The sequence below is a fragment of the Mus caroli genome, unplaced genomic scaffold, assembly GCF_978045245.1.
Source record: "Mus caroli unplaced genomic scaffold, Mus_caroli_1 scaffold_20, whole genome shotgun sequence".
Lineage (NCBI taxonomy): Eukaryota > Metazoa > Chordata > Mammalia > Rodentia > Muridae > Mus > Mus caroli.
Genome location: NW_028227275.1, coordinates 32,189,577 through 32,215,261, shown reverse-complemented (window position 1 = coordinate 32,215,261; position 25,685 = coordinate 32,189,577). Strand labels below are relative to the sequence as shown.

Genomic DNA, 25,685 nt, shown 5'->3' with positions numbered 1-25,685 from the left:
GGTCTATCAAGAGTCTGACATCCATTTGGTCATTCACTGTGAGTCTGGCTGGCTTGCCCTGTAGCAGGGCTGAGACCTGTGTCTGTGGGGATGTGGTTTGTTATGTCCTCTGGTTAGGACCTCAGAGTCTCACCACAACCGGTGCAGGGAACAAGGCTGAAAGGGTCTGCAGGGAGGCAGTGCACACAGATTCCCCCCAGACTCTGAGTTATCACTGTGTCCAGCTAGCAATCCATGGTGACTCCCAGGTCAGCATGCAGGCATCAAGAAGAGGAAAACTGGGAAGTGAAATCTCTGGACTGCTCTCAGCTTCGCTACCCTGGCTGGCTGGCTAAAAGTTGACAAGTGCACCTGTAATTGGAAGGAATAGTGGAAGCTTCCTAGGGAGTGTAGATGCCTGCCCCTTTTAACATAACTGTGGCCATTTTGTATTCAGTCTCCATTTTGCTCCTAAGGTGAAATTAAGTTCGCAGCTATTACTTTAGCCGACACTAAAGAACGTTACTAAGAAGCCAACAAGTTATGGCTGAGTCACTCGTCCCCTGTATCTCCATGTTCTGAAGCTCCTCGGTTCGCCACCTGTCCACCACCCTCCTCGCCTCACTCAGAGCCAATCAGGTTGGTTGGTGATACTTGGTCCAGTCAGCCTAAGATGCTGTACCACTTCACTGCTTGCCTTCGAACTTTTGCACCTGGCTTTCATCTAAGAAGCCTGCCCTGCAGACAGACTGGTGCCACAGTTAGGTTTTTCCTTCTTGTAATCCTGGACGTCCACTGCTATGCTGTGTGTTCAATCAACTATTCTTGCTTAACTGCGATTGATGTCTATATGGTTTGTGTGGTGATTCCAGACCCCAACATTAGGAAATGGGGTGCAGAGGGGTCACTCTCTTTTCTCTAACACACGGCGTCTTCCTGGACAAAGCCGCTGTCCCTTCCCCTTCCCCCTTTCTTCTTTCTACTTGGTCCTTTATGGTGAGGTTTTCTTCTCGTCCCCCATGTCTCCATCACTTGCTAGGGCACATTGAGAACTCAGTGGCACAGATCTTCTAGCCTAGGCTTATGATAGCTAATGGGGAGACAACCAAAGAAGAAGAACATGCATGACCCTGCTAGTAGTAACACTGTTTTCCATGAACAATCCTGCATGTGTGGTGTCCTGTTTAGAGTACTTCTGTAGCAAGCTCTGATTCCCCCAAGCACGGGAAGACCTCAGCCTGCTGAGCAAAGAGAACAAGCTGCCGGGCGTGGTGGCACACACCTTTAATCCCAGCACTCAGGAGGCAGAGGCAGGTGGATTTCTGAGTTCAAGGCCAGCCTGGTCTACAAAGTGAGTTCCAGGACAGCCAGGGCGATACAGAGGAACCCTGTCTCAAAAAACCAAAAAGAGAGAGAGAGAGAATAAGCTTGGCAAGAAGGCAGGAGAGAACAACATCACAATGAACAGTTGCAGTTCTTTCATGTGTCACTAGAGTTGTGCTCTATACATGTCACTTATGAGTGATCAGTGACTCTGTCCTCATTGATCAGACACCGTGCCCAGTTTTATAACTTACTTTTGACATTTTAAAGCATAGCCTTATACCAGCCCTGGTGGCACACACCTGTAATCCCAGCACTTGAGAGGTGGGAGTGGAAGAATCAGGAGTTCAGGATTATCCTAGGCTACATAGTGAGTTGGCGACCAGCCTGGGCTACACAAAACACTGTCTCAAAAACAAACAAACAAGCAAATAAACGAAGTATTGAATCTGTACCAAACAGTCTTAAATCTGTGTGTACCAAATAATATTTCCCATGCCAGTCCCACATAATTTGATATTCTTATTTTTAAGAGCCACAGTCTTGCTAGTCAAGTCCTCAAACTTAAGATCTTCCCATCTCAGCCTGTAGTGCTAGGATGCACACCTGTGCCTATAAGGCAATATTCTGCTACAATATTGCCATTCTCTGGGTGACACTGTGCTATCAACCGACCTCTCCAGTTGAGAGGCAGACAAAGTGATGAATCAGAGAAAGATTTGACAGAATAGCATATGCCCAACTCTCACGAAAACAGAGAGCAGAAAGGCTTACGAGGTAACTTAAGAGAGAACAGCTTGGAGAGGAGAGGAGGCAGTTTTACCTGAAGAGTTTTACAGAGAACAAGATTGAAGAGAGAACAAGCTAGGCACAGGTAAAGACAGAACGAGCCAGAGAATGAGAAGGAGCCGGAAGATATTGCCAAAGTTAGTATGAGAACAAGCAGAGCAATTCTGTCAGAAGCTGAAAGAGACCAACTTGAATCAGTCAGTGTGGAGATGAGTTTAGCTAGGAGTTGAACTGAGTTGAACCAGTCAGCCGGAGTTCAGAAAGAACTATAAAGGGTGATCTTTTTCAGCAGAAAGTCTGAGAGGCTGAAAACATTCTAGGTCTAGATTAGATTGTATGGAGGCTAGAAGCTCTCATAACCCTCTGTTGTTCCTCTCATACTCCGTTAACACTAATCCCCCTCCTCTTTCTACTTTCATGTCTTATCTGATGAGATCCACTAGGCTTGTTTACAGCAACCATTCTCTGATTTGGCACTGCTCAGTGGGAGGGGAAGTCATCCTGGTTACTGTAAATTTAGACAAAAGCCACACCTGGGAGGTCCAAGGCACTACCACAAGCTCTGCTGCTGTTTTTCAACACAGATATGATGTGTCTGTCAACAACTAAATAGCTATGTGTGTGCCCACAGGTTAGTGCTGTCATCAGTTCTGCTCAGAAAAGCTCCCTACAGCAGTCTTTAGTGAAGACAGAAACTCAACACTGGTCAAGAAGTTCTGATAAACGACATCAAAAATTACATACTCATCTTCAAGAAAGAAAATCATAGTGTTTTCTAGCTGGATGGATGATAGATAATAGTGGGTAGATGATGATGATGGACAGATATATGGTAGGTAGATAGGTAGAGATGGCAATATCTAGCTAGCTGGATGGATGATAGCTAGATGATACTGGATAGATAGATAGATAGATAGATAGATAGATAGATAGATAGATAGATAGATAGACAGATAATGATGAAGATAGACAAAGGATAGATAGATAGATAGACAGATAGATAATGATGAAGATAGATGATAGATAGATAGACTGGTAGATAGATATGATGATAGGTAGATAGACAGACAGACAGACAGATGTCATGCACAGCTACTACCTTATATGGTGTCTTGAGAGAAGGAAGCAGAAGCTAAGGAAGGTTAGGTAAATTGCTCAAAGTCACACGTCTTGTATGAAGCAACTGCAAACATTTAGTTTTCCTCTCCTATGTGCTGGTTTGTCTATGCTTGACAAAATGTATTTGTTCTTCAGTTTTTCCCAGTAAGCAATAAAGCCCGTTGAAGCACAGATTTCAAGGGCGTGTAAGAATAATAAATTTATTTCAGCCAATTCAGCTTTGTAGAACCCTGAAGAGTTCCCGTGGCAGTTAATGTCTCTGCTTTGTAATGCCAAACTCAAGATCAGAAGATAAAGAAGAGCCCAAGTCCAAGAGCATCTGGTACACCCGAAGTGTCCTCAGGGTTTACAGCCACTGTCACCAGAGGCTACCTGAGAAACTGCAGGTCACTGCTGTGCCTGCGGCCTCCTCTATCACAGCTGCGTGAAACCATGGAACCATTTCTGCCTTAGGATGAGGAACTGCAGCCATCAAATCACCCCAAAAAGGCTAGCCAGAAAGAGTTGGCCTTTGGTTTCTGGGTGTCTTTTTCATTTCTATCCCAGTTGTTACAAAAGATCAGGCTGTCACCTGCTGCTTAACAGTGTATGACAAAGTCAAAGTCTCTTTCCTTTAATCACTAACTAGATATCTCCGTGAGCCAACAGTAAAAGGGAAACGGTAACAATAAGGAACACCAGTTTCTTAGAAGAAGGAGGGGGTACCATCGCATGAGAGAAACTTATTGATGGAAATCAACCTAAGGTTTCTCTGGATAAAGTCTGAAAGATTTAGGGGTAAAAGGAAGGTGTTCATATTTATTGTGGAGAAACAGCTCTAGCACTTCTTTCTCCTTGATTTCAGGTTCTAATGACAGGAAAGTGAACTTTATCTTCCAGGCATGGGTGTGTTGCATTCAGGGGAAATGGCTCTCAACTCTCATTCCATCTGACAACATTTGAGTCGGTGGAGATACAAAGATAGAAGATAGGAAAGATACATAGATTAGATGGAGAGAGAGTACACACATATGCATTAGGGGACTTCAACTCTGCAGGATATTGCATGTCCCCACCATTTCTTTGTTGGCTTAGGCTGAGAAATCCCGATGAAGTATGAGATGTCAGCCATAGCAACGGTGAATTCAGGAGTTTACTCCCCTGCTCTCATGAAATGGATGTTGAGCATAGCTCATTAAGGTCTCAAGTGTCATCTGCAAGTGGAGAGGATGAACCCTTAAAGAAAAACCAAAAAAAAAAAAAAAAAACAACAACAAAAAAAAAACCCAAAAAAACAAAAACCTTGAGTCAAGCAAACCAGTGACTGGAGCAACTTCTCGTTAGAGCTCTGGGTGCCTCTCCCCTCAACATTCCCATATAGGAGGAATTAGTTCAATGACCAGACACGGAGGTGGGCTTCTCACTTCAATCCCTCCTCCCCCTCCTCCTCCTCCCCTTCTTCCTCCTCTGTCCTGTAGAGTGAATCTTTTTCTTTCTTTTTCTTTTTTTAAAGATTTATTTATTTATTTATTTATTACTTATATGAGTACACTGCCGCTGTCTTCAGACACACCAGAAGAGGGCATCGGATCTCATTACAGATAGTTGTGAGCCACCATGTGGTTGCTGGGAATTGAACTCAGGACCTCTGGAAGAGCAGTCAGTGCTCTTACCCACTGAGCCATCTCTCCAGTCTTTTCCTTGATAGTTTGCCCTCTTCAGGAATTTTTATGCCCAGCTCTTCCCCCAAGAAACCAGTAATCTCAAGCGAGTTTCCTCTCTCCTGATTTTTTTTTCTTTTTCCTTTTGAGAATTTAACACCTGGAAAGGAGGTGAGATCATTCATAGTATAGTGTGTATGGTTAATAACGCTTAATCCACTGTCTTTTGAAGGGTTTTAAAAAATTACTCTGAACGAAAAGAATGAGGCTTTAATTGGGGGATTCTAGTGGTGGAGTAATCTGGTCAAGGAGAGTCCCCTGACAGCCAACTAAAGAGTAAACCCCAGAATGCAAAAAGGGCACAGGGCTCACTTAGTTAAGATAGTGATATGCTAAGGAGATATCACAGTCAGCTATTGGATGGATCACAGGACCCCCAATGGAGAAGCTAGAGAAAGCACCCAATGAGCTAAAGGGATCTGCAATCCTATAGGTGGAACAACATGATGAACTAACCAGTCCCCCCCCCCCCCCCCAGCTCGTGTCTCTAGCTGCATATGAATCAGAAGATGGCCTAGTGGGCCATCAGTGGAAAGAGAGGCCCATTGGTCGTGCAAACTTTATATGCCTCAGGACTGGGGAACGCCAGGGCCAAGAAGTGGGAGTGGGTGGGGGAGCGTGTGGGGGGCTTTTGGGATAGCATTGGAAATGTAAATGAAATAAATACCCAATTAAAAAAACAAAGTCTGCTCTCTGCTTAAAGCCGGGCGTGGTGGAGCACGCCTTTAATCCCAGCACTCGGGAGGCAGAGGAAGGCGGATTTCTGATTTTGAGGCCAGCCTGGTCTACAAAGTGAGCTCCAGAATAGCCAGGGCTATACAGAGAAACCCTGTCTCGAAAAACCAAAAAAAAAAGAGTCTGCTTAAGTAAAAGTAAAAACAGAATAAGAAATTCAGGTAGCAAAGTGTGTGGCCACACTAAACCAGATTCTCCCAACTACACCCTGTAAGGTATTTGGCCTTGGGGATAGAATAGGTCCGCCCACCTTCCCACACCAGCAGGCCTTAATTACCCAGTATAATAGCCACAAGGCGAGTCCCTAGGGGTGCATTTGTTAAATTGTGCAAGAGATGACCACGCCCACGCGCAAGGTGTACAACCAAGCCTGGGTCCGGCCAGATCCTGTTTGACCCTCAAGTCAGAGAATTAATCCCGCAGGGAATATCAGAGAATTAAATAGTCCCGCAGGTAATATCAGAGATCACGTGGGAAAAAAAATCCCCAAAGCTGCTCTGACAGTGTGTCCCTTCTTGTGGCTCTGAAGCCTGAGGCCCAAGGCAGAAACGCGTCCCATATCAAATCTCTTCGCACTGGGCCAGGGCTGTGCGTCCCCAAGGAGACTGGTGTGGATCGCAGTGGGTTAGAAGCTCCTTTGGTGGGACGCCTCCACTGGGAGCCCAAGGGGACTTGATCGCCCCACGCGCACCATCCCGCCAGGACGCTCCGCCCTCCGCCTTGCTGGTTGGCCTGGTCGCTGCAGCGAGCGGCGGCGGGAGGAGCCAGGCGCGCCCGCCACGCAAAACCACCGTGCTCGGTCCCCAGCAGCAGTGGCAGCGCTGACAGCGGCCGGTGCGCGCTGTCTCCACTGTGCCCTGCATCCGGCATCTCGCATCCGCCAGGCTACCCGACTCTTCGCAAACGTCAGTGCTCACCATGGGGAAGCCCACGAGCTCGGGATGTGACTGGCGCCGCTTCCTACGGAATCACTGGCTGCTGCTCTCCACCGTGGCCGCCGTGGTACTAGGTGAGTCGCGCGCGGGGGCACCAGGCGCGTGCCCGAGGCCAGGCCGCGTGTGGGACCGGGTGGGCTCGGCGTGGCACGCGCTGCCCGCGTTCCTCGGGACTGGGCCCCCAAGCTCCCGATCAACCGGAGCGCTTTGGTGTCACCCGGGGGAAACAATGTTCTTAACCCCCTCCCTCCCCCATACTGGTGCTCCACGGGCTGCTGTCTCTGCTTTCTCCAAAATGATCAGAGGGCGCTTGAAAGGTGGGCAAGGGTCCTTTGAAAACAAGCGGGGTTAAGTGGTGTTTAATTTGATCTTCATCCTTAACTGTTCCCACCACTTGCACACACCACCATCACCACCACCACCACCATCACCTTCCTGCCCAACTGCGACTGTACGAATTACTGTTCTCTGTCAGATTTAAAGAGACATCTGAGCCTGCGGAATGGTGGAGACCTTGGGAATGTTGGAGCAGAGGGTAGATACCTTCTTAGAGGGTACCTCTCCAGTCAGATTCATGCCTCATTTCTGAGCCAACAGTTGTGGTTCACTGAGGCCACAGGGAACCAGCGCTGAGAGAACCCAGCCCCCTTCTTCCTCCTGGGCAAGCTGCTCACCACGTTTTTCTATTGAAAAGAATATAAGCTGCTTTTATTTGTTTTCACACTCGGGTGTATTTAAGTGGCCCACGCCTAACATACCACTGGGCCAGGACTAGGTGGATGTCCGGGCCATTGCTCAGAGGTTTGAGTTACTTGTGTTTAGAATCTCATTTTCTGGCCATATTGTCTGTATAACCTAAACTTGGCAATGTGCTGTAGGGTGGGAACACTGTGGGTCTTCACACCCCAGGTGGGGCCTTCCAGCAGGTAAGGACAGGTACACCTTGGCAGGCTCCACCCTCTATCTGGAAGTTACAGCTGCCTCTGCTGGAAAGGGGACGATGGGGCAGCCCCTTCTCTCTGGGCACTGCACCTTGCTCCTGAGTCTGGGAATGCTTGGTGTTGCCTGCTCCTGTCCAAGGTCTTCCCCGCCAAAAATAAAATGCCCTTTGGAAGTTAATGGAATCCTTGGGGTCACATGGGCTCCTCCAGAACCTTATGCAAAGGGAAGTCAGGCTTCCAGTAAATAAATAACATCCTGAATCTCATTAACAGAGGATGTTGGTGGGAGGAGAGGAGTGCAAAAGAACCCACTAGTGTCCACTTTCCCCAGTGCCAAGTGGTTTAGGGCGTTTTGGGGAAAGGTTTATCACTACATTTAAAGAACAGCTCCTACCAAGGGACTGAATGGATCGGAAGACATAGCCTTGCTTGTTTTACCAATGATGAAGACAGAATTTATTTTTAAATCTGTTTTGAAAGCCTTGGAGGTGAGCAAAGCTTGTGGCTCCTTCCCAGTTCTGTGTGTCTGAAGCCCTGGGCACTGCAGAGGTCCCACTAGGTCACCAAGTGCTTGCCACCAGCAGTTGGCATGAGTGTGGGTCACTAGAGTCTGCTCCAGAAAGGAAGCCTACCGGTTAGTTGCTCAGTGGCCTTTGGACCAGTTGAATAAGCAAAGTCCTCAGGCCAAGAAAGGGTTTGTTTCCTCTTATTTTGCAGGCATGACCTGTGGTCTCAGGTGGACCTGGTTTTAGTGTAGGTGAACCACGGGAACTTGATTCCGGTATTTAGTTTTGAGCCCATAAATTCGCCATGTAAAATTGCAAGTGCCCTGCTGAGGTCTTACAGTCAGTCAGTCCCTTGCTCTTCTCCACTCGGGCACGTTGCCATCTGGTATGAGAAACCTCCTGCTTAGAATACCATCAGGCTGCTCAAGCAGACACTTGCTGGGGTCCTCCTCCTTGCTACTCCGAGAACCTTTGCTCTGAATGAAAACTCGTACCTCCCGTTGCTCAGACTACACTGGCCGGCTTGGTTAACAAGCAATGGGATCCAAACCCCTGGTCCTAGGTATTTGTTAGCCCTTACTGGGTTATGATGGTCAGTTGTTCTGCAACTGCCATAACTGAGCAAGCAAAATTACCAGAGCTCTCACAAAGCCTTCTTTTGGGAGGGTTGTTTGCATGTAGACATTACAAAACAAAACAAAACAAAAATGTTAAACGCTGTTAGTTCCTTAGTGAAATCTTCTGAGTATATCTATGGAAATATTTGGCCCCCAAGGTAAGTCAGCAGCTATGACTCTGTAAAATCTTTTGGTGAAACTAGGAGCAAACAGAGAGAGAGAGAGAGAGAGAGAGAGAGAGAGAGAGAGAGAGAGAGAAGGTGGTACAAGCCAAGCCTATATGTAGAAGCAGGAAGATCAGGAGTCAAGGTCAGCCTCAACTACATAGTGAGTTTGAGACTAGTCTGAGCTATATGAGACGGTTTCAGAAAATGTGTGTGTGTGTGTGTGGGGGGGTGCTTAAAGCCTCTGAGTTTCTGAGATACAGCTTGTGAGGGAAAGTACAATTAAAGATCACTTTCATTAGATGTGTGCTGTTACCTTGGATTTTAATGGCCAAGGAGAGGTGCGTTGAGATAAATGTTTGACAAATCCTTATTTGCCAGATTGGAATTAAGTAGGTGACTGTCTTTGATAATTTCTGTGAAACCCTACAAAATTATGAAAATAATATTTTTGCCTGAAAATAATATTTTTAATTGAGTTCACTGTAACTCTTATAAACATTCCTGGGCCCCATAGTGCAAGAGAATAAGCACAGAGCCTAGTCAGGAGCCCTGGACTTGGGTCCGGGTACTGCTATCTAGATAGGAACATTGCTTAGTCTCAGGGGCCTTCAGCTCCTTCTTAAAAACTGAGGACATTTGTGACCAGAGTTGATTAAGATAATGTGGAAATACCCAGTTTGTGGCTGGCATACAATAGGCATCCAGCAAATGCTATATTGGAGAAAATATGAACTTAAATAGGAGAAAATAAATATTTTCTCTGTTCTGCCTGCTGTCCGTGGTAACCCAAGGATTTTGATGGCATGCTTCATTATCAAAGCCAATACCAGTCTCTTTAATATTTTCCACCTTTAGAAGAGAGAGCAGGAAGAGCTGATGACTTTGTTTTAGATCCTGGGTTAGTTCTCAATGCGCTTAACAGGCAGACAGTCAGCAGGAAGAAACGCTGTGTTCCTAGTGGGAATGATGTCCAAGCAGAATTCCTATGTGTGAGAATTGAGCTATAAACATGGAGTAGGTTATGATGTCGGGGAGAGGCTTGTGGATTCCTCATCGTACTCGCAGCAGGAAGCATCATTCCTCCTCCAGGCTATATGTGGAGAGATCTACAATGCCCAGATTGGGGACTCAGAAAAGGCCACAGATACGGCTCGTATCATGGGGAGCTAGCTGTCAAACTTGTTCACTGCAGTGCAGTTTCTATGAAGCTCTGAGGAAGCGATCCTCTGTTGTACAGATTCTGAGTTAGTTCCTCCAAGTTCAGAGTAACCCCCTTAGCCACTCTTGCATCTCCTGCCTTGGGTGGCTCTGGGGACGCCTGACAGTGGTCATTTGGAGGTGGACTTTGCTTTTTGTTGTATCATTTTCTGACAATTCTTTGACAGCCCCGAGGACAGGAATCTGCCATGGCTCACATGATTCCAGACTCAGCTCTTTGTCTCACTGGCAGAATTCAAGAGTGAGTTCCTGCCTGCCTTATGGGACACACCTTTAATCCCAGCACTTAGGAGGCAGAGGCAGGTGGGTCTCTGTGAGGACAGCCTGGTCTACAGAGTGAGTTTGAGACCAGGTAGGGAACAAGCTGCACAGATATCTGGGGCATCCTGGCTTCTTGCATGCATAGCAGGGTGGGGTGGCGTGTGCTAGAAGGTCGAGATAGAGAGAACAGGACAGGGTGACATGGTGAACCAGGTTCATGTTCAAGCAAGTTAAAAAGACAGCCTGCTCCAGGCAGCCTGCTGTGGAAGAGCAAGGGAATGAGGGCTCTCCAGTAAATCCACTACTGCCTGATGGAGTTTGGTTCAAGTGAGAACTGACATCTCTAGCAGGATGGAGAGTTCCAGGAAGAGATACAATGTGGAAACGCTGAGCTGGGAGAGCCCCCAGGGGCCTTTGAGTGGAGCTAGGCAGCAGCAAGCAGTGGACAAGTGGGTCAGGAGACAGGCTGCACGGGCGATGGTGTACTAGGTAGGTCACGTCAGGGTCAGGGAGAGATTAAAGCCTTGGGGACAAATGAGCCCATTTAGATGGATAGAAGAAAAGAGCCAGAACTGAGTAGTGCAGAGAGGGGGTCCTGACCAGAAACCAGAAGAGTTAAGAACCAAACCGTGGGAGGCGTAGGCGTGGATGCTCAGCAGCATTGAGAGTGGAGGAGGGAGGGCAGGTAACCTCATTGGTGAGCCTTTCTTTGGAGGCACTGGAGTGTGAAAGGGATGGGAGGAAGTGGGGATTCATGTTAGAGCTAGAGAGCAATTTCTTGTTTCACTTGGTTTGGTGGAGTTTTGAGTCTGCTTTAATTCCAAAAGAAGCAATCTTATCAGTAGAGATAAGAGAGGAGCAATGGAAGACAGGGGGAGAGGAAGAACGAGAGAGGAAGAGAGAAGGGGAGAGAGAGAGAGAGAGAGAGAGAGAGAGAGAGAGAGAGAGAGAGAGAGAATATGAATGAATATGAAGAGAAAACACACATGAATTATGCTGGGTTGGACAAGGCCCATGCTTGCCCACAGGGTAGAGGGACCTGGTGAGGGCTTTCCCCAAGTTGTGTGTTTGCTTGCCCTCTGGATCTGCCTTTTCTGGTGGCAGAGCCTGGCTGCCTCTCCTCTCCAGATCCTGAGCTAATTTGAATCATATTGTAGTGGATGCTCTTTGCAGGGTCCAGAGACTAATGACTCGTCTGGCTATCAGTTGAGTCATTAGACATGGACCTGTCCATTTGGAGGCCACCGTTGAAGCTTCTGCTGTGAGTAGAGTTGAGACGGCTGTCAAAGTGACCTTGTGTAGCAGCAGGGCAAATTAAATCATTTTGGGCCTTAAAATAGCCGATAGCTGCTGCTATCGGAGGATGGAGGGAGGCCGTTGCTCTAGCACGGTATCCTGAACCTTCTGCTGTCTACATCCCGAAGCCTCATTCTTCCGCATACAACTCTGCACGCCTTCCTTTGAGTAATGCTCCGAGAGATACAAAGCAAAGCACCGTCCTCCCCGTTTTGCCTTTGAGAAAAATCTAAGGCTTAATGTCACTTTCAGACACATACGATCTTAAGTGCTATGTGTGCTCCAACCCATTTCATCTTTCCAGCAAGCATATTTCCAGGAAACGGAGGCACTGACAGGAAACTTGCCCAAGGTCGCTAATCAAGGGTAGAGCCCATGATTACAACCCAGGCGGGTTGGCTGAGCAGACTCTGCTACTGACCTCTATACTTCCCTACCCACGTACAGAGCCCACACCTGCCAGGTACTTGTTACTATCATCTGACTGTTCTGCCTCTCCATCAACCATAGGCCCTGATGGAGGGTTCTGAACCCACCCCTCTCTGTGCCCACAGCACTGTCTCACTGACTGGTAGGCTCTGTACATTTGTTGAATTGTTGAGTCATTTATGAGCCAGAGTTTTGGGACCCACAGACATGATTCTTGTTTGTTAAATGAATAAATAAGCACAAATTGTTCACCGGGTTCCATTTCTTCCATAAATTCTTTTTCTGTCTGCTTCAGTCCGCTCTGAGCCACATAAGTAACCCAGTGTAACACTTAATTAGTCTGCATATACATCAGGTATACTCATCTTTCTCTCTTAAAACTACACTACAGACCCCTGGAGGGTGCTCCCATAGTACCTAGAAGAAACCCCCAAACAGAATGAGACTATAAAACAATGCAACTGGCTCTTTAAAAGCCACATGAAGAAACAAATATATCTGATATCCCTTCTGGGCCTTTGGTTCCTGTCAGGGGGAAAAACAGTTTATATTAACTAAAAAAGCAAAGAAGATTCCATTCACATGCTAATTCATTTATAGGTAGTAGATTGTCTTACCTGATGCAGTGTCTGTTGAGAAAGAGTTAGAAATTCGGAAGTTGATTATTGATGTCTGCTAAGGACTTAAGAGCTGGACACAGCAGTAGGTAGGCTACATCCTTGTCCCTGGATTAGAAAACCTCCGAGAATCCTTCTAGTTTTAAGAACTTTTCAGCTCCATGCCATGTAGCCACCCCTCAGTTCACTGCTAGGAGCCAGAGGAACTCCTGTGTAGGACACTAAGGTTGTCCTGGGGAGTATTACAGGTAGATAAGATGACATTGATGTCCCATCAACTGTTCTGTGACTTAGAGACAATAATACTAGTTGTATGTGAGACTATTACCGGGGTAATGGTCTATGTTGGTGTCAGATGATCCCAGCAGTAGTCAGATCTAATAAACACATGCATCTGGCCTTGACATATCTAGTTTAAAATGTTCCTAAAACACGGAATAGACTAGCTCACAAAATGAAAGTATCATCTAATAATAGGAAGAGTGTAGTTCTGCAAAATCACTCATTTTTGTGACATACAGTAGATAATTTGATGTGACAAAAACAAAAGGTATAATCTCTCATGTGTAATAAAGGATTTACACTTTTTTAAAGAAGGATTTGAACTTGTAATGAAGGATAGAATCCTTTCTGTTTATTTATTTCCAGAAACTGGAGAAAACAAAATTGCTGGTTTAGAAGTATATTTTAGTTGTAATAGTATATTTAATCCAGAGCCTGCCAAATATATAAGATTGGGAAAATAATGATTATTAAAATGGGTTTCATGTCATTTTCTGGAAGCTTTGAGGTTGGTGGTATATTGGTTTCATATTTGTAGATGGCTTAGTCAGGGTTTCTATTCCTGCACAAACATCATGACCAAGAAGCAAGTTGGGGAGGAAAGGGTTTATTCGGCTTACACTTCCACACTGCTGTTCATCACCAAAAGAAGTCAGGACTGGAACTCAAGCAGGTCAGAAAGCAGGAGCTGATGTAGAGGCCATGGAGGGATGTTACTTACTGGCTTGCTTCCCCTGGCTTGCTCAGCCTGCTCTCTTATAGAACCCAAGACTACCAGCCCAGGGATGGCACCACCCACAACGGGCTCTTTCCCCTTGATCACTAATGGAGAAAATGCTTTGCAGCTGAATCTCATGGAGGCATTTCCTCAAGGGAGGCTCGTTTCTCTGTGGTAACTCCAGCTTGTGTCAAGTTGACACACAAAACCAGCCAGTACAGTGGCCAAGTACATATACACACACTTTGATGGGCTAATGAAGCACTGTTTATGTTTTCCCTTCCTGGGGACCTCAGTATCTAGCATCTGCCCTCATCTGTCCTCAATACCTGCTTACATAGATAGGTATCCGAGAGGATTGATCTAAGTTCCACATATTGAACCAGTGAGCTGAAACTAGAAAATTGGCTTTAGACTTCAAACTGCCCCCTGTAAGATAGAAGGGGAAAGGCCTTACCATCCCCTTGCTACAAAGCCAGCTCCCTATGCTAAACCGGAAAACATAAGAAACTACAAGCAGTTTCCCTTATTAACATATAAATACAAATGGGGGGGGCTAGGGGTCTTGTAAACCAAATTCAAGAACATAATAAGATCATACACCATAACCATTAGAGATTTCTAACATGTGTAAAATCAATGCATGTAATAGCACGTACATACTTAAGGACAGACATCATGGGACCATTTCAACTGATACAGAAAAAAATCTTTGACAAAATTTAGTATCCCTTCATAATAGAGATCTTGAAGAAGCCAGGTGTACAAGGGACATCCATCAATATAGTAAAGGCTACTACAGCAAACTGGTACCCAGCATTGTATCAGATGGGGGAAATGAGCATGTGCTTTAAATCTGAAATGGGATAAGGATGCCTACTCGCTCTACTCATTCACTTGAGCATGCAGAGTCTTATCTAGAAATATCAGACAAGAGATGGAAATAAAGGGATAGCAAACGTGAAATGAAGTCAAATGATCATACTAACAGATGATGAGATCCTACAGCTAAAACACCCTAAAGACCCCCAGAAATGCTCAGGATGAAGAAGCACTTTGACAAAAGCCAAGCTTGAACAAACAACAACAACAACAACAACAAAAACCCAGTAGCTTCTCTATCTACCAGTAGTGAACGTGGCAAGAAGAACTCAGGAAGGGAATCCCATTCACAACAGCTTCTTTCAAAACCTAAGAATACACCTCACCAAGGAGGTGACAGATCTCTTCAATGGAGATGGAAAGACCTTCCATGCATACAAATTGGAATAATTACTACGATGAAAATGACTGTTACCAAAAGCAATCTATAGATTCTGCACATATATGTATCTTTTTAATTTTTTTACTTCATTAATTAATTTATTTACTTTAACCTGATTGCAATCCCCCTTCCTCCTCTCCTCCCAATCCTACTCTTACAAATCCTTTTCCCCCATCACCTCCTCCCCTTTTCCTTAGAAAAGGAGAAGATGCCACCTTGGGTACCACACTGCCCTAGGGCATCTAGTTCCAGCAGGACTAAGCCCATCCTCTCCCACTGAGGCCTAACCAAGCAGTCCAGTTAGTGGAAAGAAGTCCAGTGGCAGGTTTCAGAATCAGAGATAGTTCCCCCTCTATGTGTTAGGGGACCCATATGAAGACCAAGCTGCACAGCTGCTATAGATGCATAGGGGGCCTAGGTCCAGCCCCTGCATGCTCTTTGGTTGGTGGTTCAGTCTCTCTGAGCTCCCATATGTTCAGATTAGTTGACACTATAGATCTTCTTGTGGTGTCCTTGACCCCTCCGGCTCGCTCACTTCTATCCCCACTCTTCCTGATGTCTGGCTGTAGGTGTGTATCTGTTTTCATCTGCTGTTGGATGAAGCCTCTCAGGAGATAGTTATGCTAGGTTCCTGACTGAAGCATAGCAGAGTATCATTAATAGAGTCAGGGGTTGGATCTTTCTCATGGGTAAGTCTCAAGTTGGGCCAGACATTGGTTGGCCATCCCCCCAGTCTCTGCTCCATATTTATCCCTGTACGTCTTGTAGGTGGGACAAATTTTGGGTTAAAGGTTTTGTGGGTGAGTTGATGTCCCCCTCCCTCCACTAGAAGTCCTGCCTGGCTACAGGAGGTGGCCCCTTCAGGCTTTATATGCCCTGCTTGTAGGAATCTCAGCTAGGATCATCCCCTTAGCCTCCCTATAGCCTCCCCTGTCTCAGGTCTCCAGCTAGTCCCAGCAAAGGCCCCTACTGATTTCCATTCTTATTTCCAATCCAATCTTCATGGCTGCCTTTTAAGAATGCTTTGAGTGTAAATTGCCAACGGTTAACATATATTAAACATCTTGTTAAATGCTGTTTAAGTTAAAACACAATGGTTTGTTGTTGTTGTTTTTAACTTAACACAAAATTGTAGAATCAAAGTTACCCACCTTTTGAGATTTTGAGCAACGGGCGTAATAAACAGAAGAAGCTCCAAATGAAAGCACACTATATAGAAAATTTTGCATGTTAATTCAGTATATGCTGATCTCAAAGAATAGGTGGGGGGGGTGAAAAGCCTAGGAAGATGCAAGAAGTAGGATTAGGAATGAGCTAGAGAGAGAGAGAGAGAGAGAGAGAGAGAGAGAGAGAGAGAGAGAGAGAGAGAGAGAGAGAGATGCACTCCAGCTCGTACAGATAAAGTGTTCCATATTAATTACTTGTGAGAAATTTGATTACCTTTAACAGAGCTGAGACTGAAAATAGCTGTCCTAGAGAGTAGCAACAGGCTGGCTGGGTGCCAGAGAAGCAGTGTTTGCCTAAGGAGCTGCAAATCTTCCCAGTGTCCCCAGAGACCTAGGGCCACTTCAACTGCAGGGATTCAAGCACTTAGAAGGAAATGTACTCATTATAGACGTCATCCAGTGACCATTTAACTCCTTGCAGTGGTATCTGTTAAACCGGCAAATGCTTAAAATGGCCTTTTGTGTTTTGCATGTTGAAAATGCATCTAATAAGAGACAGCACTGGAGACAGTTACCATGAACCCACAATTTCCTTCAGAGCCGAGTTTAGCCAGGCATGTAGCTGTAGAAGGAGTGTGTTCATTTCAGCTTGCTGAGGGAAGGGCCTTAGGTGCAACAGAGAGTGCTCTGTTGTCATGAGCACACTCTACAGTGACACCTCTGTTGATGGAAAGGGCGTGTTTCTGTGACTCACTCCTTTCCAGAAATGTATTCCCCATTGACTCAGAGAGTACCTGCCCACTGCCTTTCCATTCCCTCGGACAGGATCCATCCTTCCCCAGACACTCCTGCACACCCAGAAGGAGTGGACCTTTGTCCCAGCTTACAGATGCCTTCATGCAGCTTGTCGTGAATGGGGGTTCCACTCAGCCCAGTTGGGTACAGTGTACCCCATTTCACCAGAACCAGCACTGAGGAATAGAGCCCTCCACCAGCTCTCTGCTTAGCCTGAGGCCATGGCTCCCAAGCCCCTTCTTACTCTCAGAGTCCCCCGGTTCAGAGGCGTGATGGTGTTCATCACAGAGCTCTGTGCATCCAGGAAGGGTCTTGACACCAGCTTCTTGTGGTCTTGGCCTGGGTGTTGGGGGTAAAATGGTAACCTTGAGAGTGGAACTAGAAAGCCACCCCAGAGATGGCCCACGGTGTTGTTCTTATAACGGTGCTGGGAGACTCATCTGGGCTCAGTGTTCAGGTGCTTAAAACTATAGCACACATTCGGTCAAGGGGAAAATCCTTAGGGCAGGGAGCTTCAATGAGTCTAATTATTTTCCTACTACTGTGCTACTGCTTGGAAGTTATGTCGTTATTTTCGATTCAGCAAAGCTCTAAGCCAACAAGGACCAAAGGTACCCTCCTTACCTGAAATGTCCACCTACAGGAAGCCCGACTTTCTGCTCTCCACTCTCCTAGAAAACAGATGAATTTTGCTCAGTTTTTATGCATGTCTTAATACATTTATTTTCTGGGATGCTTAGCCACTGTACTGGCTGGTTTTGTGTGTCAACTTGACACAAGCTGGAGTTACCACAGAGAAAGGAGCCTCCCTTGAGGAAATGCCTCCAGGAGATCCAGTTGCAGGGCATTTTCTCAATTAGTGATCAAGAGTGGGAAGGCCCCTTGTGGGTGGTGTTATCCCTGGGCTGGTAGTCTTGGGTTCTATAAGAAAGCAAGCTGAGCAAGCCAGGGGAAGCAAGCCAGTAAGCAGCATCCCTCCATGTCCTCTGCATCAGCTCCTGCCTCCAAGTTCCTGCCCTGTGTGAGTTCTAGTCCTGACTTCCTTTGGTGATGAACAGCAGTGTGGAAATGTAAGCTGAATAAACCTTTTCCTCCCCAACTTGCTTCTTGGTCATGATGTCTTGTGCAGGAATACAAACCCTGACTAAGACAGCTATCTTGGCAGTTTCAGGTGGGATTCCTGGAGTTGTAAGACTTTGAGAGGCTTCTCCTTTGAGAAGCACTTGTCTGTGGCTGACCAAACTGATAGTAATATTTACCGGGATTGAAATCTTGTGGATTTCATTTGCCACCAGTGTGGTTAGTAAGTTGAGAGGGCATCCAGTTTGTGATCTCCCTTCTTTATATATACCCTTATAGCCACTACTTTATATTCCTAGCTAATCAGCATCCCCAGCATCAATCCTTAGCCTACCCTGTGGCAGATGTCACTAATCGATGACAACACCTTTTACTTAGATACTTTGAAACTGTGTTCAAGGCAGCCACTGTTAATCAAACAGAATTGGCATATGGGATGAAACGTGTAGTCTGTGGCTAGGAAAATCAATTCCTTTAGCAGCCAACAATGAAAGCACTTTCAATTGAACAAGAATGGATTTTACGGGCAAAAGATGCAGAGTCAGATATCTGTGGTCTATTGCCTCAGCCTGTCGGTAGCAATGCATGCACAAGTATCATTCACTTGAGCCTGGTAAGGTAGGGCTGGAAGGATGCTCTAACATTCCTTGACTTCAAAGAACTGGAATGGGAGGCGGGTCTTAGCAGAACCACAGTGGCTATGAGCACGCCGGGCAGGGTTTCTGTGTAATGTTTGCAATGTCAAGGTCAGATAGAAATTTGAGTTCAGAGTCTGGGGTCTTTATTTTTTCATACCTGATTTTGAAATTGCATGGGACTGCTCTCTACCTGTCCTATTCTGTCCTCAGTTTCTGTCACACACACACACACACACACATCCAAAATTGAGTGGATAAATAAAGTTTATTTGAGCAAAAAGCTCTGGAAACTGAGAAGTCCAAGTGCACAGGGCTGTGGGATGCATGCCAGCTTATGATAGAAAAGCAGGATGAGCAGATATGTCTGAGAGAAGTAAAAGAGGGCAGTGGTTCTTAACCCGTGGGTCGAGACCACGTTGGGGGTCAAACGACCTTCCCATGGGGGTCACCTAAGACCATCTGTGTATCTGATATTTATTCTACCAGTCTTAACAGTAGCAAAAATACAGTTATGAAGTAGCAATGAAAATAATTTTGTGTTTGGGGGTCACCACAACATGAGGGACTGTGTGAAGGGGTTGCAGCACTAGGAAGGTTGGGGACCACTGAAATAGAGGGAATAACCTCCAAGCCGGTTCCTGCAGCAATAGATCAGACTAAGACAGTGAGAATCCACACAGGGAAAAAGGGATTAATCTTCTTTTAGTGACCTAATCACTCTTTATGGACCCCTTCTCCCAACACTCCACCATAACAATGAGTTTTAGAGGAGACAAACCATATTCAGCCCATAGCAATAGATACTGTTACATTTCTCACCTCTGTCCACTGAGGACCTAGGAATGTTGTCTTTGATGAGCATGTCATTCAGATGATAGGGAATCTTACATCTGCTTCCTAAGAGACACCCAAAAATGTTTTGGGTGCATTACAAAACCTTCTTTATCAATGACTAAACCACGGAAGCCCGCTAAATGGGTAATAAAGCCTCAGCTCTAGGTTTGAATTTGAAGGACCCAGGAAAAAAAAAAAACAAAGCCAGATTACTAACAGCTCCAGGGCCATTGTGGCAAGAGCTCAGCACGATCCTGAGCAGTCTGCAGCACCAGTCTGCAGCACCGATTCAAGGATTCTGGGCCCATGGATGGTGGCACTCAGTAATAAAGACCATTGTCATCATTTAGTGATGTCTGCCACGTGGTGGGATTGGGAATCTTGGTGTCAAGATAAGAACACATGTCAGTGTGCAACACACACACACACACACACAGAGAGAGAGAGAGAGAGAGAGAGAGAGAGAAAGAGAGAATCAGTCTGGTCTCGGGAGAACAGTGAATTATTTCTCTGACTTCCAGAAATTGGGCTGGAGCAGCTGCCGATGCAGAGCCTTTTAAAAAATGACAAGATTTAGCTGCTCCTGCTACACCTTAGAGTGAGTTTACTTCCAGGTCCAAGAATCCTTCCTCTTCTGCTTTCTCTCATCCCAGAGAAAGCTTCTATGATAATAGGTTAATTTGCCGCATCTGTGCTTCCTGTTACAGATGACCTTGGGCAAAATCTTAGTTGGAGCATTAGACTTCGTCATTAAAGCTGTGGTCCTCAGCTCGTGGGTCTCAACCCCCACAGAGGTCAAATATCCTGCATATCAGCTATTTACATTACAATAAGTAACAGTAGCAAAATTACAGTTATGAAGTAACAACAAAATAATTTTATGGTTGGGGTCATCACAACATGAGGAATTGTATGAGTCATAGCGTTAGGAAGGGTGAGAGCCACTGAGTTAAAAACTCTGAAGATAAGTTTCATTTTGTTTTGTTTACGGGTGGAAGTTATTATCAAAAGGGAGATGTAACAGCCTGGCTCTACTTCTGTTTCCTCTCCATGGATTTCTTCCCAGGTTTTGTTTTTTATTTCTTTTTTTTTTTTTTGAGGAGGGCAAAACTTTATTTTTGAGATAGGGTCTCCCTTATGTAGCCTCGACTGTCTTAGAACTCACTGTGAGGTCTAGGAATGGTCTTGAACTCACAGAAATCTACCAGTTTCTGCCTCACGGCCCTGGGATTAAAGACGTGCCCCACCACTCCCGATGGATTTGTTTCTTACACCCAGAGAATTCCTGAAATTTCACTAGCCTGCAGGGATTCTGAATTCTTTGGAGTGATGGAGTTTGGAGACATAGTGCCTGTTTGGGAACTTTAGAGCCTGCAAAGCACATCGGATATGTTTCCTCAGGAATGCTGTTACAGTGAACATTAATATTTTCCAATAATCCCCACTTTGCTTGTTTGTTTGTTTGTTTTTAACATTGTTTAGAGTAGTCATGGTGATTGGGTCTGGTTGTTCTTTTTAACCCCTTAAGTTAGTAGTCATGTGACTACCTACACCCCATGTCTAGAACTCTGGAGTTACTTAAGCGGTGTTCATTCCTTATAATCAGTTGGGTCCTGCTCAGGGCCCTGTGCACTAAGGGAATGGGTTGACAGATCGCCATTTAAACTGCCCTGCCTGGGCTCTTATTCCAGTGAGGATTACAGGGTATTTACAGATAGATTCCTCATCTAGCCTTTCAATGGGAGAGGGACGGGGTGGGGGTGGGGGGAGCTTGACTGTAGGAAATACTACAAAATGCTTCAAGTACATCTTAACTCACTTGAAAATAAAGGTTTCTGGGCTCCTGGTGGGGGTGGAGAAGAACAGGGTTCCAGCTTCTCACATGAGTGTGGGTGTACAGCTGGCCAGCTGGCTTCTTAGATCCAGATCACCATGGGGAACAGAGTTCAAAGTGGCACGAGGTTGGAAGCAGAGGGAAGAGCAGGCTGAGGGAAGTTAGGGAGCCCCCAGCTACCTAGACTCAGACTGAAATCCATCAGAATAAGGAATCCCAGAATTGTGGCAGATCCAGGAAATCCAAGCTGACAGGCCACTTCCTCTCCCTAAAGCCAATCCAATCTTAGATCCTCCTAAGGAAACTCTCCAGTAGGAGACAGGAGTTAGGTTTCATTTACAGGCAGAGAGAAGGCTTCATAAGATTATGTCATGAGCCAAGGTGTTTTCACGGCGCTTGGTTGCGAAATGAGCTGCTGTAGAGGTCTGACCCAGGAACTCCTGATAGTTACACACGTGGAAAACGTATGCCCTTCTAAGCAGAGGACTCCAGAGCCTCTTGAAGCCTTACAGGTGTGATTAGAGAGTAAATGTTTGCTGACTAGAGGAGAGAATGAAATATGGCCACCAGGTAGATGAAGGGAAGGTATTTTATCAGAATGTGAGCAACACATTGTTAGGCTTGCCCTTGAGATGAGCCAAACAGACCACTCTAAGAAGAGAGGAATATAAGAGAGTCAACCGCAGCCAGGAAATGCAACAAGTTTAGCATCCATGGTTCAGGTTGTGGATAAGTCTCCCAGGAACTAACCTAACAGTGCACTTGTCCCACACTTATATGCTTGCACGGGGGAGGGAGAACCATCCACCACCAGCCAGGCCTCTGAGCCAGTGGGGTGCTCGCTCGCTCTGGACACTGGATTGTTGTTAGTTGACTTTTCCAAGCCTGTCCTGCATTCACTTGAATACAGAAGACTCTCTGGGGTCTCCAGAAGCCTGGGAGATGCCTCCAGGTGTAGGAACCAGGCCTTGAACTTCATGCCCCTAGCACCATAGTTATAGGGGCAAGCCAGCTATGAGTCAAGACTACCATGCAGGTCACATTTAAGAGACACCTCCAAGTATGACGGTCATGAGAAAATGGCAGAGTTTGTACCCATGCCTGTTCCTAATGGCCTCTTCCTGGTTTCCTTTTGTCATGACCAGGTTTGATGAACACGGGTGAATGAAGAAGTAGCTGCCTGGGTACCCACATTAAGAAGCAATTGTATAATTATAATCCATCCTGGTTCAGTTCAGGGTAGCAGATGGCAGAGACCTACTGAGTGAAATTCAATGCTGGGTGGTGGAGTATATATAGGGCTGGGCACACAGTGCTTCAGCCTCCAGTTTGGGACAGAGAGACAGGTGCTGTTTGGAGCAGGTAACTGATGCAAATAGAACTCAGTGAGACTGCAGCTCAGGGCTGGGACAGGCTTCATGGAGAAGGTGTCAGTTTAGAAGCCTTTACAAAGAGGAGCATCTTTGTGAACAGGGGTTGGAAGCAGGACGCTTGCTGTAGAGCCTCTATGAGACGGTGGGGAGTTTGTGGGGACTGGAAATGTGCAGCATGAGGTTGGGAGGAACAGGAGGGCTGCATCAGTTGGCAAGAAGCTGATGTCATATTTACTCGGGTTCCACCAGACAGCATCCCATCACTAGACATGGTTAAGGGAACTAGGAAGGCATGAGAGGAACCAGGGACCTGTGGCATGCTATAATCTCCTGGAACCTGAACAAGCAGTGGTAACCATTGTCTTAGATGGGCTGAGGCTATGGCAGTTAGAGGGACCACCAAATAACAGAGATTTTACAGTCCTCCAGAAATAAAGCTGCTGCCAGAACCCAGCAAGGAAGGAAAGAAAGGAGACAGTAAATACCCAATTCCTGGTTCCACCATAAGATCTACAGCTCGTGTTGCTCCTTGACTAATCCAGCCAAACCAGAGGGCAAAGAACCATGATGCATGGCTTCACGGGCCAGCACCCAGAGCAGGACAAAGAGGGGCAGAGAGTGAGCATGCGGCGACTAAGCCACACAGATGAAAGGGGCAGCAGGTGCCACACAGAAATGATTTTCAGGATATTATTATTAAAAAGAATTAACCATTGAAAAGAAAAGGTTCATGAGTGGACCAGGAAGTTATTTCCATAACACTGGTGATAATTAGTGGCTGTCCCGAATGACCACTGTAAGGGGCGAGTTAATAATGGCTTCCACACTAACATAGCTCAATACCAACATGGCCACTTTCCTTCCCTTGACCTGCCCCACACACCTCTTGGCCCCATATCACATCACTAGCCTCTCTTTATTACAACTAAGGCATGTGTGTTTGGACAAAGGAGTTTACTCAGAGCACCAAAGACACGGAGACACTGTCACCCTTGCTTGCCAGCTGTAATTTAGGACTCTTATAATCCGAAGTGCCAGGAAATCCAGCTCCAACAGGTTTAATTCAGTGAGAGAATGTATGGCTTTTATGACTTAGGCATCCAAAAATGTAGCTCCTAACTTCAGGTGTAGCTGCATCCTAGGACTGAAACCATCCAGGGACACAGCTGGACCTGTTCTTTCCCTGCTTGTCATCCGGGCATCTCCGAATTCCTGTGTCGTTTTTTGGTGAGCACAAGGTTTCCCTGGTTAGTAAGATAATTCCCAATATTCAGTGCTTTTTCCCATTCTGCAGAAGTAAGAGAAAGATTCTGATCCCTGTAGGTTCAAACAACACACCTGAGGCACCCCTGTGGCTCTCTCAACCCTGTGGGACTGGTGTACCCAGAACTGATGGAGAGTTAGGAAGTGCCCATCTTAGGCTTTGCCCACATTCATCCCTATATCCCCTCCTCCACCCTGTGTTCCTTTCCTCTTCCCTAGTACTTACTGTTCACTTACATGTCTTTGGTTTGTTTTTTGTTTGTATCTAGATTCTACATATGAAAGAAAACACCCAGTACTTGTTTGAATTTGGCATATTTTTGCTTAACATGATAATCTCCAGTTCTCTGTTTTCCTATGAGTGGCATGATTGTTCCTTCTAGCTCCACTGTGTGTATATGTACAGCATGTCCCTTCATCCCCTGACAGGCACCAAGGTCAATTCCATAATGTCAGCATTGAGAATGATGTCGTGATAATCGAGGTTGAAGTTATAAGTTTGATTCCTTCAGATATATACCAGGGAGTGTTGCCCCAGATCATGAGGTTGCCCCATTTTCAGCTTTCTGAAGGGCCTTATATTGGTTTCCAGAGTTACCGCACCCACTCACATCCCCAGTAACAGTGTATAAGGGTTTGTTTTCTGTCTTGGGTTTCACTGTGGCAGGGTTATAGACAGGTGTCAATATATTTTGTTTTCCGATTGATAGCCATTCTGACTAGAGCGAAGTAGAATTTTACTGTAGTTTTGATCTGCATTTTCTCTACAGCTAAATACTTTGGACACTTTTCCATATATGTTTTAGTCATATGTATTTCTTTGAGATGTATTCAACTCATTGGCCCACTTCTTGATTATATTGTTTGGATTTTTGATATCCAATTATTTTGAGTTCTAAGTATTCTCTATCAGGTTGAGTTTTCTTTTGCTCGTCCCTCCCTGCCTTTGCTGTGGTAATTAATTGTTGCTTTTGCTGGGCAGAAGCTCTGATTGTCACCTGTTTTTATTATCTCCTTAGCTCTTAGAGTCCTTTTCAGAAAAATCCTTCCTGGTGCTGTGTCTTGAAGAGTTTCTGCTCATCGTTCCAAAGTTCCAGGCCTTCTATTGAGATCTTAGATCCATTTTGAATTGATGTTCCGTACAGGGTGAGAGGTGGATGTCTAGGTTTAGTGGATAGCCAGCCCCCGTTCCCCGCACTGTTTATTAAAGAAGCTGTCATTTCTCCACGTTTTTGAAACCTTTGTCAGGAATCACATGGCTGTAACTGTGTAGGTTTATTCCTGAGTTGCCCACACCATTGGTCTACCATTTTGGTTTGAGCCAGTACCATGTCAGCCATGTCACTGTAGCTCTGTAGTGTGACTAGAATCAGGCATTGTGAACTCTCTAGCAGTGTTCTTTTTGCCATGGGTTAACTCTTCATGGTCTTTTGTACTTACACAGGAATCTTAGGATTGCTTTGTTCTGTCTATGTGAAGAATGATGTTGGGATTTTATAGGGATTGTGTTGAATCTGTGCATCAATCAGTCATAGAGGCATTTTTGTAATATTAAATGTGCTGAATCACAAACATGGGAGTTCTTTCCATATTTTAGTGTCTTCTTTGACTTCTTTCTTCAGTGTTTTAGTTTTTACCATAGAGGTCTTTCACCTTCTTGGTTAAGCTTATTTCTAGATTTGTTTGTTTGTTTGTTTCTCTATGTAGTCCTGGTTATCCTGGAGCTCATTATGTAGACCTGGCCTGGAACTCAAAGATATCCTCCTGCTTCTGCTTGTCGAGTGCTGGGATTAAAAACATGTGCCA

The 25,685-nt window shown here is 45.6% G+C and overlaps 1 protein-coding gene and 1 pseudogene across 1 annotated transcript in view; one reads left to right on the top strand and one right to left on the bottom strand.

Annotated features, from left to right (window-relative positions):
* Positions 1-6,515, bottom strand: part of LOC147000155 (uncharacterized) — a 41,720-nt pseudogene extending 35,205 nt beyond the window's left edge.
* The window catches only part of Slc1a1 (solute carrier family 1 member 1), a 79,214-nt gene continuing 59,950 nt past the window's right edge, over positions 6,422-25,685 (top strand). Inside the window, exon 1 of the mRNA XM_021151606.3 lies at positions 6,422-6,654. Coding sequence (XP_021007265.1) covers positions 6,564-6,654 — 91 coding nt within the window. The 5' untranslated portion in view covers positions 6,422-6,563. The remainder of the gene's footprint in view (positions 6,655-25,685) is intronic.